Raw genomic sequence first — 13248 nt, forward strand, 5'->3', positions numbered from 1 at the left:
TTCTTCCACCAACTCAATCCCCATGGTTTTTGCATCCCAAAGTTATAGGGACTTATTTTCCTGGCACTGGATCCCTGGGCTGGGGTTCTGGTGTGAGGCTGGATCCACTCACTCCTGAGATATCCTTCCCATTTTTTATCTACACACATAGGTGTGGGGCCAGCCCATTCCACATATCCACATCTGTGCCCCACCTACCAGTCTGGATGGATGTGGTTTCTTTAATTCTGTTGTTGTCAGACTTCCATTCAACTTAATTTCTGACAGTCCTGAGTAATGGTTGTTCTATAGTTTAGTTGTAATTTTGATGTGGTTGTGTGAGGAGGTGAGCTGTGTTTACCTGCACCTCCATCTTGATCAGAGGTCCACAAAGAATGTTACACTGGGATTACTTGCTATCCTTTTTCTAGTTCATTCGTGTAAATTTATATTATTTATTTGAGCTTTTTTTGTTTGTTTCTTGAGATAGGCCTGTAATAATATGAATTTCCCTCTTAGAGCTGCTTTCATTTTGTCCCAACGATTTTGGTTTGTTGTGTTCTAATTTTCATTTGCTTTCATTTGATTTCATCCTTGATCTCATTGTTTACCCATTCATTGTTTAGTAACGTGTTATTTAGCCTTATGCCTTTGTTTGTTTTCCAGTTTTTTCTTGTGATTGATTTTTACTTCATATCATTCTGGTCAGAGAATATACTTGATAAGATTTCAATCTTCTTAAATTTATTGAAATTTGCTTTGTGTCATAATATGTGGTCTACCCTAGAAAATGCTCCACGTGTACTTGAAAAGAATGTATATTCTGCTGCTTTGGGATGAAATGCTCTGAAGATATCAACGAAATCCTTCTACACTAATATTTTGTTAAAGGCAGCTGTTTATTTGTTAAATTTCTGTCTGTGAGATCTATCATTTGAAGTTAAAGGGGTGTTAAAATTCCCTACTATGAGTATATTACTGTCATTCTCTCTCTTTATGTCCATCAAGATTTGCTTTATATATTTAGGTGCTCCTATGTTGGGTGTATAAATGTTTACCAGGGTTGTATCCTTTTTTTTTTTATTAATCTCTTTATCATTATGTAAAGTCCTTTTTGTCTATTATTATAGCCGTCTTAAAAGTCTATTTTGCCTGATACAGGTATTGCTACCCCAGCTTTTTAAAAATTTCCATTTGCATGAAATATCTTTTCCTATACCTTTCCTTCTGAGGTGGGTCTTTGTAGACAGTAGATACATAGGTCTTTTTTTATTTAGTTAGTTACCTTATGTCTTTTGGTTGTAGCATTTAAGCCATTTATATTTAAAGAGATTATTGATAAGTATGTATTTATTGCTATTTTATTCTTTGTAACTATGTTCTTCTGGTTTCTTCTTTCTTTTTTCTTCTTCCCCTTTTCCTCCTTCTTCTCCTGGAAGATGCTTTAATATTTCTTGTAATATTGGTTTGGTATTACAAGATTAAATTCGTTAGCTTTTTCTTGTCTGGGAAGCTCCTTGTTTCCTTCTTCAATTTTAAATGTTGGCCTTGCTGGGCATAGTAGTCTTGGTTGTAGGTTCTTGCTCTCATCATTTTGAATACTTCATGCCAATCCCTTCTGGTCTGAAATTCTTCTATTGAGAAATCAGATGACAGACTTATGGGAATTTCCTTCAGGTAACTAACTGTCTTTCTCTTTCTGCTTTTAAGATCCCCTCTTTGTCTTTAACCTTTGCCATTTTAATTATGATGTGTCTTGGTGTGGGCCTCTTTAGGTCCATCTTGTCTGGGACTCTCTACACTTCCTGGACTCTGGACTTGTGCATCTTTTTCCTTCACAAGGTTAGGGAAGTTTCAGTCATTATTTATTCAAATAGGTTCTCAATTCCTTGCTCTCTTTCTTCTCCTTCTGGAACCCCTATGATGTGGTTGTTGTTATACTTCATGTCATCCCCAAAGTCCCTTAAACTACCCCCAATTTTTAAGTTGTTTTTTTTTTGAAGCTCTTATTTAGTGTTCCTTGATACCTTGTCTACCATATTACTTATTCAATCCTCTGCTCCTATCGCCCCCACTGTTCACTTCTTCCAGTGTATCCTTCATTTCATCTATTGTATTCCTCACTTCTAACCGGTTCTTTTTTATGGTTTCTATGTCATTTTTCATGCTGTTTAAGTTCTCATTAAGTTCCTTGAGCATCCCTATAACCATTTTTTAAACTCTATACCTGGTAAATTGCTTGCCTCTATTTCCTTTAGCTCTTTTTCTGGAGATATTTTTCTGTTCTTTCATTTTAATAATTTTTTTGTCTCACCATTTTGGCTTCCTTTTGTGTTAGTTTCTATGTATTAGGTAGATCTTCTATATCTCCCAGTCTTGGTAGGATGGTCTTATGTAGTAGGTGTCTTGTGGGACCTGTGGCACAGTCTCCTTGATCACTTGAACTAAGTTCTCCATGAATGTCCCTTGTGTTGGTTATATGAGCTCTCCTATTGTAATTGGGTCTTGATTGTCATTTGTGCTAGGGTCAACCCCCAGGATTGTGGGGACTGACTGACCACAAGGTGCAAGCTGCTGTGTAGGGACTGACTTCAGGAAGTAGAATTCACATTAGCAGGGTGTGGTACCTACCACATCTTCCTTTCAATATCCTGCTTGTGAAACTAATAGGATCCTGCTCTGATCTGTCTGAAGCTGGTAACTGGGTGTGTCAGTTCTATGGACTCTTGGGAGTGACGCTGGTCTGCTTGTGAATGGGTAACCTATTAGGATCTACACAGTGATCCACAGTTTGTGACTGCCTCTGCTGGCCCTGGGTGTGCATGGGAAGGACCAAGCTGCACACCAAGGCCAACTTCCAGCAGTACTGACCCCAGGGACAGGACAGCAAAAGTCCCAAAGCACCCCAAAATCCACCTCTGCCTGTCTCTGTTTGCCAGCCACCTGTTAGGCTTAGTCACCTAAGAAATATCTGGCTGAACTCGAGTTGCATGAGGTAGGTTTTCAGTGAGTCACCAGGTAGGAGTGAGTGTTCACCAGACTGATACAAATTCAAACTTGGTGCTAGTGCTTGGTCTGAGGCCACTCAGCAAAATTCCCAGGGTATAGCAAGTCTAGCTGCCCCCAACCCTGCAACCATCAAGTGCCCGCAGACTGTTGTGGTAGGGCAGGGCTTCAGGGGGTCATCTGGATGAGGTCAGTAGAGTTTATCATGCCATACAGACCAAAAGTTGACTGTGTGAAGGGAGGGCTTTGCACCTATTGGGTAGCAAGGGGAAAATAGCCCCTGTCCTAGAGCTGAAAAATTCAGCCTGTCCCAGATTCTGTTGGACCTCCTAGAGAACCTGAGCTCAGTAGGGCATGGGCCTAGGAGTCAGGAGGGTAGGGCTAGTGGATCTGCTGTGAGGGGGAGGTGGGCATGTGGCTGAGGTCTGCAGCCACACAACCTAATCTGTCCCAGATTCCGCCTCTACTTCCTTCAAGGCCAGAGTTCAGAAGGGTGGGGCCATCAGGGGTTGGTAGGGTGGGTCCACCAGCAGCCCAGAGAATGGTGTTTTTGGATCTTCCGTTAGGAGAGGCACCAGTCAGGCCCACAGAAAAGTGGAGGAAATGGTACCTACCCCAGAGTCATACAAATCAGTCCCCCAACACCCATTCTGCCCAGACCTCTACACCAAGCAGCTTACTCCTCCTCAGGGTGTGAGCTTAGCAGGGTGGAGCAACGGAGCCCAGAGGATGGGGCTATTGCATTTTCCCTTGCTGATGCTGTAAGGAGGGGGAGTGCTTCACCCAAGAAATATGGTATCTGGGGTGTAGAAGAGGGGCTCAACACTGAGAGGGACCCTGGAAGCTGTCTCTTCAACTCTCTTACATGAGCCACAGACTCCAGTCTCTCCTCATACAACTGTAGTCTACTCTGCTTTCTCTCCACTGGAGTGCAGGCTGAGTAGCTGCAAATGAGATTTTGTGCACTGGAATTTTAAGAGGGTGGCTGGGTCTCCAGCAGACTCCCATCTTTCCGTACAGGACAGAATCTTTGATGATTTTCACAGCTAGATGTTATATGGGAACCTCTTTCTGACTCTGGTGCTCTGGACTGAGGAACCTGGTGTGGGTTTGAGACCCCTTGCTCCTCACAGGGAAACTTTGCCAGTGAGATATCCCTCCCAAATTTCAGCCACCACCTGTGGGAGCTGGGTCAGGCTTTTTTTCACCTCTGCCCTTCCTTCAAGTATCTATGTGGCTTCTTATGTAAAACCTTGATTATAAGACTTCTGTTCAGCTAGTCATCAGTTGGTTACTTAGACTGATAGTTCTATATATTAGCAGTAATCCCAGTTTTGTCCTGGAAGGGGTGAATGTAACTTCCACTTGCTCTGCTGCCATCTTGGATCTCCTTTATATTTTTTATTTCTTTGCTGAGACTCTCTGCATATTTTTTTCATTTGTCTCAAATGTGTTTCTTTTTAATTACTTTATTGTTGTTCAATTATAGTTGTCTTAATTGCTTGTTGAAGCATTTTTTGTGATGGCTAATTTAAAAACATTTGTCAAATAATTCTAGCATTTCTGTCATGTCAGTGCTGGCATCTACTGATTGTCTTTAAAATTTTTTATTTATCGATTTTATAGAGAGATGAAGAAAGGGAGGGAGGAAGGGGGAGAGAGAGAGAGAGAGAGAGAGAGAGAGAAACATGGATCTGTTGTTCCATTTATTTGTGCACTCATTGGTTGATTCTTGTATATGCCTCAACCAGAGATCAAACCCACAACCTTGGCATATCAGGATGGTGCTCTAACAAACTGAACTACATGGCCAGGGTGACTGATTGTCTTTTTAAATTCAACTTGAGGTTTCCTTTGTTCTTGGTATGAAAAGTGATTTTCTATTGAAACCTGGATATATTATGTTCTGAGACTCTGGACCTTATTTAAACATTTTGTTCTAGCTGGCTTCTTCCGACACTGCTCCAACAGGGGCAGGAGTAGATGCTGCCTTGTTCCAGCCAGGTGGGTGTAGAAGTTCAGGCTCTTCATGTGGTCTGTGTTGACTTGCCAAGGGAGGGTACACTTTGTTGTTGGTGAGGGGTTATGAATTCAGTCTCCCCACATGGTCTCTACTGATGCTGTGTGGGGTGTACTGTGGTGGTGATTACTACCCAATGGCGATGGAATTCCCAGCTTCCATGTGAGGTCATGCTTTCTCTGAAACCACCCAAGATGAGCTGCCTCATTAAAAGACTGGCAATGGCAGAAGTCTAAGCTTCCCATTCTCTTTGCTGACATGAGGGTGAGAGGAATAAGTTATTATCTAAAGGTATTCTGTTTTGCTAGTCTGTCCCTTACCTAGTTCTTTGGCTAAAGAGAGCAGATTTTTATCAGGCTTTTTTTTTTTTTTTTGGTCCACACTTGTTTGCGTCTTTATGTCACTGGCTACTTTAGCTCCATGTCTGATGTTCCAAGTCTTTTCTAAAACAGAAAGCCCAAAGACTTGGTGGCTTAAACAACAGAAATTTATTTTTCACAGTTTTGGAAGCTAGAAGTCCAAGATCAAGGAGTTAGCAGGTTGGATTCTTCCGAGGCCACTCTCCCTGGCTTGCAGATAGCTTCCATCCCACTGAATCCTCCCATGGCCTTTACTCTTTCCACACACATCACTGGTGTCTCTTCCTCTTCTTCTAAGGACAACAGGCATATTGGTTTAGGGCACAACCCTTATGACTTTACTTAAGTAACTCTAAAGGCCCTGTCTCTAAATATAGTCACACTGGGGGTTAGGGCTTCAACATATAAATTTGAGGGTGGGGAGAGGGGACCTAATTCAGCCCATAACAGCCAGGGAACTCACTATCATGTGTTCCTTTGGTCCTGAGGTTCTCAGTCACTCTGACTTCCTCTTTTCATCTTTCAGAATCTTATGTTTGTTTGAAATATAATGTCCAGAGTTTTTAGTGTAATAGAGAGTCCACTTGATCTTCCTAGAAGAAGTCCCTCCTCCTTGCGCTTTTTAAAGAGGCCTTTGCAACTCAAGTCAAAGCAGTTCTGATTTGCTAAAACAGGTTTAATTGGGCAAGAGACACATTTGTTAGAATCCTCATAACCTCTGGGGATGGGGAGTGTAAAGATTACCCCATAAGCTACAGAGTACAGAAGTATATGGGATGTACCAGGGCAGATTTCCTTCCTAAGAAAGATACAGTTCATTCGTCTGGGGAGGAAAGATGCTCAGATGAGATTGACAATGGTTTAGAAGCTATAAGCTTCTGAAAATGTGCCAGGTATCTCCATCTCCCTAGGTCATATGAGACTGACCAGAGCCAGACTCCCAGGTAATAGATCAGAGCAAGCATCTCAGAGAGGGCTGTATGTGTATAGCACCTGAGAGTTCTTCAGCCCTCCAAAGGCAGAGGTGCCATGTTGATTTTCTCTTTGTTCGCCTTAGTCATGGTCTGTAAGCTTTCCACATCTAACAGAAGCACCAGGGCCTCAAAGTCCTTGTGGCCTCTATAATTTCTGCACCACCAAAGATGTCAACTCCCCAGGCATGGGCAACAGAGCAAGCTCCTCCTATTATTCAACTCCGACTTCTCACTATTAAGCAGGGGTTCCTTGAGAAAGATTGATTTACCACATTAACTGAACCTCCATGTGCTCAATGAGAAGTTCACAAGACAAACGGCCTCTGCTGTGTGCCTCCAGCCCACTGCTCCATCTCCATCACATTGGGGCAAAAGTCATGGTGGAAGCGTTTGGCTGTAGTTTATTTTCTGCCTGACATGATAAACTTGTCAGCATTTGACTGATCAGCCCCTTGTATGCAGGGAGTTCATTTGCAAGGCCCCCTGGTATCCCTACTGGGCTGTCCTGCTCCCACTTTACTCTGTCTAATGACCCAGGACCTAACTCCTGTTGGTTTGCACTGAGCTCCAGGGCCCTGCACAACCAGCATGCTGGATAGTGATGTCTCAGCCTTCCCAGGAGTCCCTCTCTCCTGTCTGGAGCAGGATGGGCCACTGATGCCTGGGAAGCTGTCCTTGTTTGCTGCCAGCCTCAAGCCTCAAGTTGACCACCTCCTGGGAAGGCTTGTGCCAAGCCTCTACTTTCCTTTCCAGAGGCTCTGCTACGCCTGCTCTGTAGTCTTCTGGCTAGTCTCCTGGGGGGGTTGGGAAGAGCTGAAGCCTTCCAACTCCCCCTTGGCCTTGGAGCTCTTCCTAAGGAAACCTTGGTGTAGGCAGATAATAAACCTGGGTTCTCAGACCTCACTGAGACATGGCCAACAAGGTCAAGGTGGACAGCCAAGGAGCTCCTCATGGTCTCTTGTCTGGCCTCCAGTCTCATGCCCTTCCCAAGCTCCTAGGCAACCTAGACTCTCTCTTACCACATCAGCCTCTGTGTAGATCCTTCAGTGGCTCCCTGCTGTTGCTAGATGAAGTCCATATTCTCAATATTGCCATTTGGTCCTTGATGATCTGCTTCTAGCCTTGGCATTTGGTTTGGATCAAGTTCAGCTCCCTCCATTTAGTGGTGACTTTAGGTAAGACATGTAGCTCCTCTGTTCCTCACCTGTGAATAGGGATGATAATAGTGCTTATTCAGTATTTGTCTGTATGAGTGCTTAGATTGATGCCTGGCACATAGTAGGTGCTCAAAAAGGTTAGCTAACATCATTACTGTACTGTGTCTTTTCGGAGTCTCCTAAATCCTGCATGCCTTTACCCATAATCCTGGATGTCTGCCTCCCAGCCCTCAGAGCCTTTTCTTTACTGTTATGTCCTTCCTGGCATGCTTCTCTCTTCCTCTCTGCTTATTTGAATCTGGCGCAGGCCTAACTAAGGCCTCCTTATAGTCTGAAGTTGTTAGGTAGCCTGGAAGCCCAAAGAAACCCCCAGAAAAGCACATGGTACAAGTCCAGGCACTATGGTCATGACCAATAGAACTGGAGCAGAGAGAGGTAGAGCTTAGAGCTTTGCAAATCCCTCCCCATCTCTTCCCCATCCCTCGCCCCCACCATGAAGCTCCAGGTCCCTCAAAGTAGTGGTTTTCTGACCCTCCAGGAGCCATAGGCCTTTTTTTGTTGGCCATCTGGACTTCTCTGGGCTCTTCTGAGCTGTGCACACAGATGTCAACTTTACCTGTCCATGTACTCTCAAGTCCATTGCCTGCCATGGAAATTGCCTGCTTGAGCTGGGGACCAAGGCCCCACCCTCTGTAAGCTTACAGATAGGGGAGAAGGGACCAGAACAGGGCTTCTGGGGCTAGACTCTCAGTAACTTCTTGAAGCATGGGGGTCTGGGGACAGTGGCAGGTTCATGTGCTATAAGGTCATGTGCTGTGTGGCAGGAGACTGTTGGTGTAGAGGGAATTGGCCAGCCCTGACTCAGATGCTATGTGAGGCTAACATGGTAGAGAGAGCAGAGTTTCCTCATCTGCACAGAACAGACTGTTCTAAGTGTGAGGAGTCCTGTGGGGGGGGGGGCAGGAACTCTGTGGGGGGCAAGATTGCTCCCACTAATCTTGGGCACAAGACAAGCACTGTTAGAGGTTTAGGGAGCTTGGGGAGAGTCTATAAGAAGGGACTTGATAGGTAGAGTAGAATGGCCCCTCATCCTGGGGACAGCCTGAATGATGATGGTGAGGGGATGCATGTGCACAGATGTCCAGGGAGTGGCATGAGGCTTGTGTGAAGTCATTCCAAAGAGTCAGGGGAGTTGAGCCATGAGGGTCAGCAAAGGGTAGGCCTGGAGCCCAAGAGCTGTATTTACAAGTTTGGATTATACCTGGTGAGCATGAGGAGCTATTTAAGATTGAAGGAGTAACATGATAACTGCATCACACTTAAGGAGCAGACAGAAGACAGGGCCACTATGGCATCTCATTTATCGTTAGCTCCTCGGGGCAGGGCTCAGAGCTTTGAAGTTCAGCAGATTGAGGCAGGAGAGCTCAAGAGGCCAAGTGCAAGGTGATGAGTCATCCTAACCCCATAGGGATTAAGAGGCATCCTGAAAGAACAGTGCTTCCTGAACCCTCATTATTCCAGACAGGAAGGGGGGATGGATAACAGAGAATGGGCTAGCTTGCTGGACAGCTTCCTTCCCAGAATAGATGACCTGCTCTGAGCAATGGCTCCTTCCTCCAGAATTTTCAAAGAGTGGGAGGAAGGGGATGGGTAGGGACTGGAAACTCCTTTCGCATGAAGACATGTGGAAACTTCTCATGAACCTGGAGGAATCACCTGGGCAGAATATGGAACAGCACAGGTAGCCTTAGCATCTGTGTGCCCAGCAAGTGTTGAGGAGACCCAGGAGAGGGTCTTAGGGATTGTCTCACTCAAGGCTGACAACACCAGCAAAGGGAACTTGCCACATTCCTGAGTGGGGTAGCAGCCCAGAGAGGCTAGGTCAAGGCCAAGAGTAGAGAAAAGCAGACAATACCCACTTCTGACCACTTTAGGTCCCTGCGGGATAAAAGAAAGGACAGGCACATTCCTGGTGTGGTCCCCCACTGTCATCATAAGCCATGTGTGGACTCAGCCTCCCACTGCCTGAGGAAGGTGCTGCCATGCATGGCCCCACCCCACAGGCTCGACCCAGCTGGTGAATAGAGGCTGCTAGGGGACAGTGAGCCTGAGAGTGGAAGCAAGTGAAAGCTGCACCTCCTCCCACACATGCCCTGGACTTCAGGAAGGCAGATTCCAAATGACTGTGAGAGATGATGGGCTTAATTCTTGGCTTGAGGCTCTAGAAGAAAAGCCTCTAGAGCCAGGGGCTCTGAAAAGGAGAGTCTTAACTCAGCAGTTACTGGGATCCCAGTAGGGATGGGAAGAGGCAGGAGCTGAGAGGTTCATATGGCTGCGTGTGTACCTGGACTCAGAATCAAGGGGCACAGAGTTGGCAATTAGAAATAGAAGGGCCGGCACTCAGGCCCAGTGCCACTCAAGTTCCTGCCTTGATTCTAACACAAGAGGGAGAAAGGAGGGACATGACTATCATCTTGGAGGCATCCCCTGCCTCCTGTATTCAACAAAGAGCATAGCTTTCTGGACAAGGACCTTGAATTTAAATACCAGAAGAAATCAAGGTGCTAAATAAGTGAGAGAGGACTGTGGCAAACCAAGGTGTAGCCTCTAAGCTCCAGCTAATTCCTGCAGTGTATGAATGTGAATCCAACATCACCAGACAGTGTAAGTTAGAATTGGTTATGGCCACATGTGACAGAAAACCTGAAATAATAGTATTTTTAAAAACATAGGTTTTTATCTCTTTCACGTATACTGGAAGTGAGTCAGAGTTGATACAGGGTGGCTAGTGTTCTTCCATCTCACTACAAGGGTGTGACCCTCATCCTCATGGTCCCAAATGGAGGCTAGAGCTTTAGTTATTACACCTGTGTTCCAGGCAGCAGGATAAAGAAAGGCAGAACGTAGGGCAAAGACCACATGATAGCTGTCTTTAAGGAAGTTTCTTAGAAGTTGTCATATAGGGTTTCTAGATCTTGTTGGTAGAATTTAGATACATGGTTACCCATAGTTGTAAGGGAGGCTGGACAATGTAGCCTTATTTCTGGTCGTCCCTGTGCCAAGCTAAAAGCCAAGTGTTCTGTGTCTAAAGAGAATGAATATTATGATATGCAACTAGCAATCTCTGACACATTATATCCCTCTGCCACAAAATGCCACACACCCCACCTTCCCATGCATATAATATTCTGAGACTTGGGGGTGGTGATGGTAACCTTCATCCTGTTACATCATCCAGAAGTCTGGATCTCTGGGCGATGTGCAGCCTACCCATTAGGTCCTGATGCCACACCCTGAATGGGATGGTGGAGAAAGAACACAATCACCACCATAAAGACTCCTGACTTAGAGAAGGAACATGTAGCAGCACCAGCCATGGTCCCACTGGCCAGGCTTTGTGAACCTTCCTGTGCTTGGTTGAGGAAGCTACCAGCAGCCCATCTGCTGGCCTTGCTCTATTCCAGGAGGAACACCTTGTCCAATGTCCCTGTGGAGGATTTAAGCTCCCTTGACAACCCATCTCCTGCACAACTCAGTGGCTTTTAACCTATTTGTCTTGATGAGTTCCATGGGCCTGAAATGGCACCAGTGGTTCAAGTGGTTATAGATTTAGGGAAGCCTGGCCCTTCCATCTGCCCCTGCATTGGCATAACAGCTGGGGTGGCAGGGGACAAGGAGAGAGCTCCCTTATTCTCTTACTAAAGATTTTCATGTGAAATTGACTAACTTTAAAATTCTGGAAACTAATGTTTGAAAATCATAGTTCAGGACAAATAAACATGCCTATGTGCCAGATGCAGCTTTCTGGTGCCACAATGCTGGGTGCTGTTGAAGGGGGAAATGGAGCTCCTCCCTCGGCGTAGAGTTTAATGTCCACGGAGAAGGTCCTACACCAGCTCCTCTTGTCCTGGCAGGCAGGCCAAGTGACCACACAGCTGGAGACAGAACTGGTCACAGCTGGAGGGACTCTGAGGCTGAGCTGGGCCCTGAGGTTAGTACAGAAGCCCAGGACAGTCTGGCTGACTGTCCAGACCATGGACTGGGATAGGGGAGGGGTCATTACTGGATCCAGATCTGGGAGTCCATATGAGTCTGCCTGTGGTGTGTGAGGCTTTGCAGAGGGGTCCACAGGCCCCAAGTGGTACAGGAGATAAGGCCTTGCTTGCCCACCCTGCAGACTCCACCAATCGGGACTCGCTGGACATGATCGAGCGCTGCATCTGTGTGGTGTGTCTGGATGCCCCAGGGGGCTTGGAGCTCAGCGACACCAACAGGGCACTCCAGCTCCTTCATGGTGGAGGCTGCAGCAAGAATGGGGCAAACCGCTGGTATGACAAGTCCCTGCAGGTAAGCCTCCCCTGCGGTATAGCCAGTGGCCCGAGCCAGCTCTTCTCACAGCTGGCAGACTCACTTACTGGCATCTGCCGCCCAGGATGCCGCATGTAGGGCCAAGAGAGCTAAAGGGGTTGGAGATGTGTCATTGGTGTCGTCTGCTGGACTGGCCAGGAGATAAGGCCTTGGATAAGGAGTAAGTGGCCAAACCTCACTCGAGCTCCATAACTTTCCTACAACCTGAGGGAAGGTTGAGGGCCCTCTGGGTCAGACCTGGGGCTCACTCCCCATCTCCCATCACACACTGTAAGATGGGGGCATGCCAGGGGCTCCTCCCACTGAACAAATCTTCAACATGTTCAGTAATAATCACATCTGATTCCTAGGGATGTCAGCTTTTCTGAATTTCTGTCACCCTGGTCTGGCCATTTTGACACACCTCCCTCCTTCCCTGAGAAGTGTAACATCCCAGTGTCTACACATAAAAAAAGTCATAAAATGAAATAAAGCAATTTGATTTTTTTTTCATTCATATGACATTAGCTCAGAAACAAGACAGTCACTTTGGCCTGGAGGAAAACACTCATGCAAATAGGGATAAGGTTGGGGTTGGTCATTCATTCCTGTTCTTACATCCTTTTTTCCCCAGCATGCCAATCCTAAGTCTAATCTTATTTATTTTTAAAGCCACCACAATTTCACAATTACCTTATTAAATAGCAGCCAACTATCTCTATGCTTTTGGTTTGCATTGCTCACACATAATGAGCATTTCTAGGCTTATTTTTCTCTTTCGCTGTCCCCTGCTTTCTGCAGGTTATCCTTTTTATTGGTGTGCATATTGATTCTGCTCTTTCTGATGAGTGTTTTTGCTGCTGTGCTGGCTGTTTCAGCCTTCACCAGCAGTGCTAATGGCTTGTAACCTTTCATGGAGCAGCTGTGGGAGGGAAATGATATAATGGATGTCCAGGAACTGAAACATAGCAAGGCTTAGTAGCAATTTTTAAAAGGCACTGTTTGCCTCTGTTTCTTTTAGTGACAGGGACAGAAAAGCACTAACATGTGATTGGGCACAGTCCTCTCCTCCATGCCTCATGTGGGTAGCTGTACCCTCCTCTGGGTTCTTTTTGAAGGTAGGACAGATTATCAGGTAAGTTGGAGAAGCCCAACTGGCTTCATGAACAGGAATTAAAAGGACAGAGAGCTTTCGCAGGACAGAAGGCAGGAGACACCAGGAAAGAGAGAAAAGAGCCTGCAGAGCTGTGTTTTGAAAGAAACTCTATGGGAAGTTTGAAGAATGGGAGTGAAGATTTGGGCAGAGGACAACTGTGTGAGAGATTTGGGGAGACCTGGAGATAGCTCCAGTGTGTGTTGTACAGACTCCAATAGCTTGCTTGTTTGCTTGTTGATTATGGATGGTA

General features: G+C 45.8%; 1 protein-coding gene across 1 annotated transcript in view; it reads left to right on the forward strand.

Moving 5' to 3' along the window:
* CHAT (choline O-acetyltransferase) overlaps positions 1 to 13248 on the forward strand; it is a 77474-nt gene that overhangs the window by 43019 nt on the left and 21207 nt on the right. Inside the window, exon 8 of the mRNA XM_045195915.2 lies at positions 11673 to 11842. Coding sequence (XP_045051850.1) covers positions 11673 to 11842 — 170 coding nt within the window. The remainder of the gene's footprint in view (positions 1 to 11672; positions 11843 to 13248) is intronic.

This window comes from Desmodus rotundus, chromosome 4, assembly GCF_022682495.2.
Source record: "Desmodus rotundus isolate HL8 chromosome 4, HLdesRot8A.1, whole genome shotgun sequence".
In the NCBI taxonomy this organism is placed as follows: domain Eukaryota; kingdom Metazoa; phylum Chordata; class Mammalia; order Chiroptera; family Phyllostomidae; genus Desmodus; species Desmodus rotundus.